This window comes from Fulmarus glacialis, unplaced genomic scaffold, assembly GCF_000690835.1.
Source record: "Fulmarus glacialis isolate BGI_N327 unplaced genomic scaffold, ASM69083v1 scaffold36810, whole genome shotgun sequence".
NCBI classification, from domain to species: Eukaryota; Metazoa; Chordata; class Aves; order Procellariiformes; family Procellariidae; genus Fulmarus; species Fulmarus glacialis.
In genome coordinates this window covers 558-2,898 of record NW_009188914.1, presented here as the reverse complement: position 1 = coordinate 2,898, position 2,341 = coordinate 558, and the positions used below count along the sequence as shown (strand labels likewise).

General features: G+C 58.6%; 1 protein-coding gene across 1 annotated transcript; it reads right to left on the bottom strand.

Annotated features, from left to right (window-relative positions):
* Positions 1–883: 883 nt before the first annotated feature.
* Positions 884–2,113, bottom strand: ASB8 (ankyrin repeat and SOCS box containing 8). Its single transcript, XM_009580356.1, has 2 exons — positions 2,004–2,113; positions 884–1,516 (listed from the first exon to the last, which is right to left on the bottom strand). The coding sequence occupies exons 1-2, from the start codon at positions 2,088–2,090 to the stop codon at positions 884–886; spliced, it is 720 nt and encodes a 239-aa protein (XP_009578651.1). The 5' UTR covers positions 2,091–2,113.
* Between the last annotated feature and the right edge of the window lie 228 nt (positions 2,114–2,341).

Below are 2,341 nucleotides of genomic sequence, written 5' to 3'. Positions count from 1 at the left end.
AAACAAGCCCGCGAACTAAACCCCCAGCACCAGCACCCCCAAACCCCTCCCTGACGCACCCTCCCCATTCAGGGAGGACCCCAAAAGAGCGCGGCCGACCCCCCTGCGCTCCCTCGCTGAGCCCAGCTGTGAGCGTGCGACACACACACCTTCCAGCGCGCAGCGAGCCGTTTATTTCCGTGAATCCATGACGGCGCGTGCGGGGAGGCCGCTGTTGCCGGGAGCGAGCCGTGCCGAACAGAGAGCGGGCGCTGCCCACGGGGTTCCTGCCCGGTGCCCCGCTGCCAGCACGTCCTCACCCCTTCTCCTAAAATCTGTATATACACGCACATAAATAAAATCAACAACAAAACGGTGAGTTGACGGTGCAAAACCAAGTCCCGCAGGACTTCTCCGGCTCCGACAACGCCTTTTCTTGATTTTCTGCCTCAGGTCCTTCAAAGAAGGAGGGTTTCCCCATTCTCCCCACACCTAGAAAGCTTTCCTTTCCCCATGGTCTGCCCCAACGCAAAAAAAAAAAGGGAAAAAAAACAGGTTAATCCAACAGCTGGGATATAATTTGCCATTAAAGGGGGTTTGTTCATCTCACGAGGCTGAAATCGAGGGGAAAGCGTGTGGGAGGAGCCGCCGAGCAGGCGTTGTGGGCAGAGAGAGAGACAACACGGAGCCGTCTGCAGGGCACCGGTGGATCCCCACTGCCCTGCGCCCGCTCAGGCGGAAAAGCGGAGCAGGATGAAAACCGGGACGGCGACCGGGAAGGGAAATCTGGCACCCACGAGTCCCAAACCAAGCGGTCAACCTCATTCCCGGCGCTGCCGCGAGGAAGCGGTGATGAAGGGAGCCGAACGCCGGCGCGGAAGAACCCCGGCGCCTCGTCTTTCGCTTAGCTAAGGAGCAACACGTACTCCTTCAGGCAGGTGGGCAAGGGCAGCTGCTTCACCGCCTCCGGCAGGAACCGCACGCCCAGGCTGCGGCGCACGGCGTAACGCGACAGCGTCTGTAGGGTACCGGGGACCGAGCAGAGCAGGGTGAGCTTTTCACAGAGCTGCTGATCCCTGGTCACCTCCCAGGGCATGCTGCCGTTTTTTCTCAGCTCAAAATGTCCGATAGCTCGATGGAGAAGATCGAAGCAGGAATCCTCACGTTCCGTACCCAATCCCCGAACCAGCAACGCCACCAATCGCGAGATGGGGGTTTGGCCTTTCAAATTAACCACCCGGACCTCCGCCCCGAAGTCGAGCAGGATGCTGACGCTCTCCAGGTTACCCTTCATGGCTGCCCAGCTGAGCGGCGTGTCGTTGTTGTAATCGCGGGCGTTCACCAAAGCGCCGTTCTCCAGCAGCGACCGCACGCACTCGGCGTTGTTCTTGAAGGCGGCCCAGTGGAGCGGGGTGTCCTTGTTGCCGTCCAGCGCGTTGGGGTTGGCCCCGTACTCCAGGAGGATTTCCACGCAGGTTTCGTCCTTTTCCGCCGCGTAGTGAAGGGCTGTTCGGTTGTAGCCATCCAGGGCGTTGACCTGCAGGAGAAGGGGAGGGAGGAGAAAGGATTTGGGGGTCGCCGAGGTACCCCAGGTCCTGCCGGCGTCAGGGGAAGCTCCATCGGCGCTGCGTGAAACCGTTCCCACATCCCAGATTTAGTGGGTGGGAAAATGAGGCAGGGAGTCGGGGGTACGACCTGCCAGCGGCCAGAAGGAAGTACCAAAAGTCAGGCAATATATAGGTTTCAATTCTTTCTTCAGGCTTCCACCGCAAAACTATCCTCCCTCCCCGGAGGAGCGAGCACCCCCGAGATCTCCAGCACAAACATTTCACTCTCTACTGGGACGATAAACCTTCACTTGGGCCCATTTTGCCCTAAAAGGGGCACAAAACCAGCACTGCTTAAAACTATCGGCTCAAATCTCAGCTGTTTATCAGCACCCGCTGCCGCCTCCCGACTTCCCGGCCCCTTTTCAAAGGGACCTTTGCATTTTTAACGCATTTTTGTTCTTTGAAAACCTTTACCTCCGCTCCTTTCTGCAGCAGCAGCTCGACGCAGTCGGCATCAGCCACCATACAGGCGCAGTGCAGCGGTTTCAGGGTGCCGTGCATGCAGTTCACATCCGCGCCCTGCGAGAAGACAGGAAACCACAGCCGGGATTAGCAAACCCACCCGTTCTTGGCCCTTTTCCACCCCCAAGCCAGCGGCTGATGCACCTTGATTTGCATCGTTAGAAAAGGTTTATTAATAGATATCCGGCGTAACACTCCCGTGCAAGCCCTGGGGTTTGTTTTCAGGCCGGGCACCGCAGTTACACAGAGCTCCCCGCCAGGCACAAGTGCTTGACAGTCTGTGTCCCTGC

Coding starts and splice junctions, on each gene's coding strand:
- ASB8 (XM_009580356.1), bottom strand. CDS start 2,090: ATGCACGGCACCCTGAAACCGCTGCACTGCGCCTGTATGGTGGCTGAT. Junction 1,517..2,003: donor TGCTGCAGAAAGGAGCGGAG/GTAAAGGTTTTC, acceptor CTTCTCCTGCAG/GTCAACGCCCTGGATGGCTA.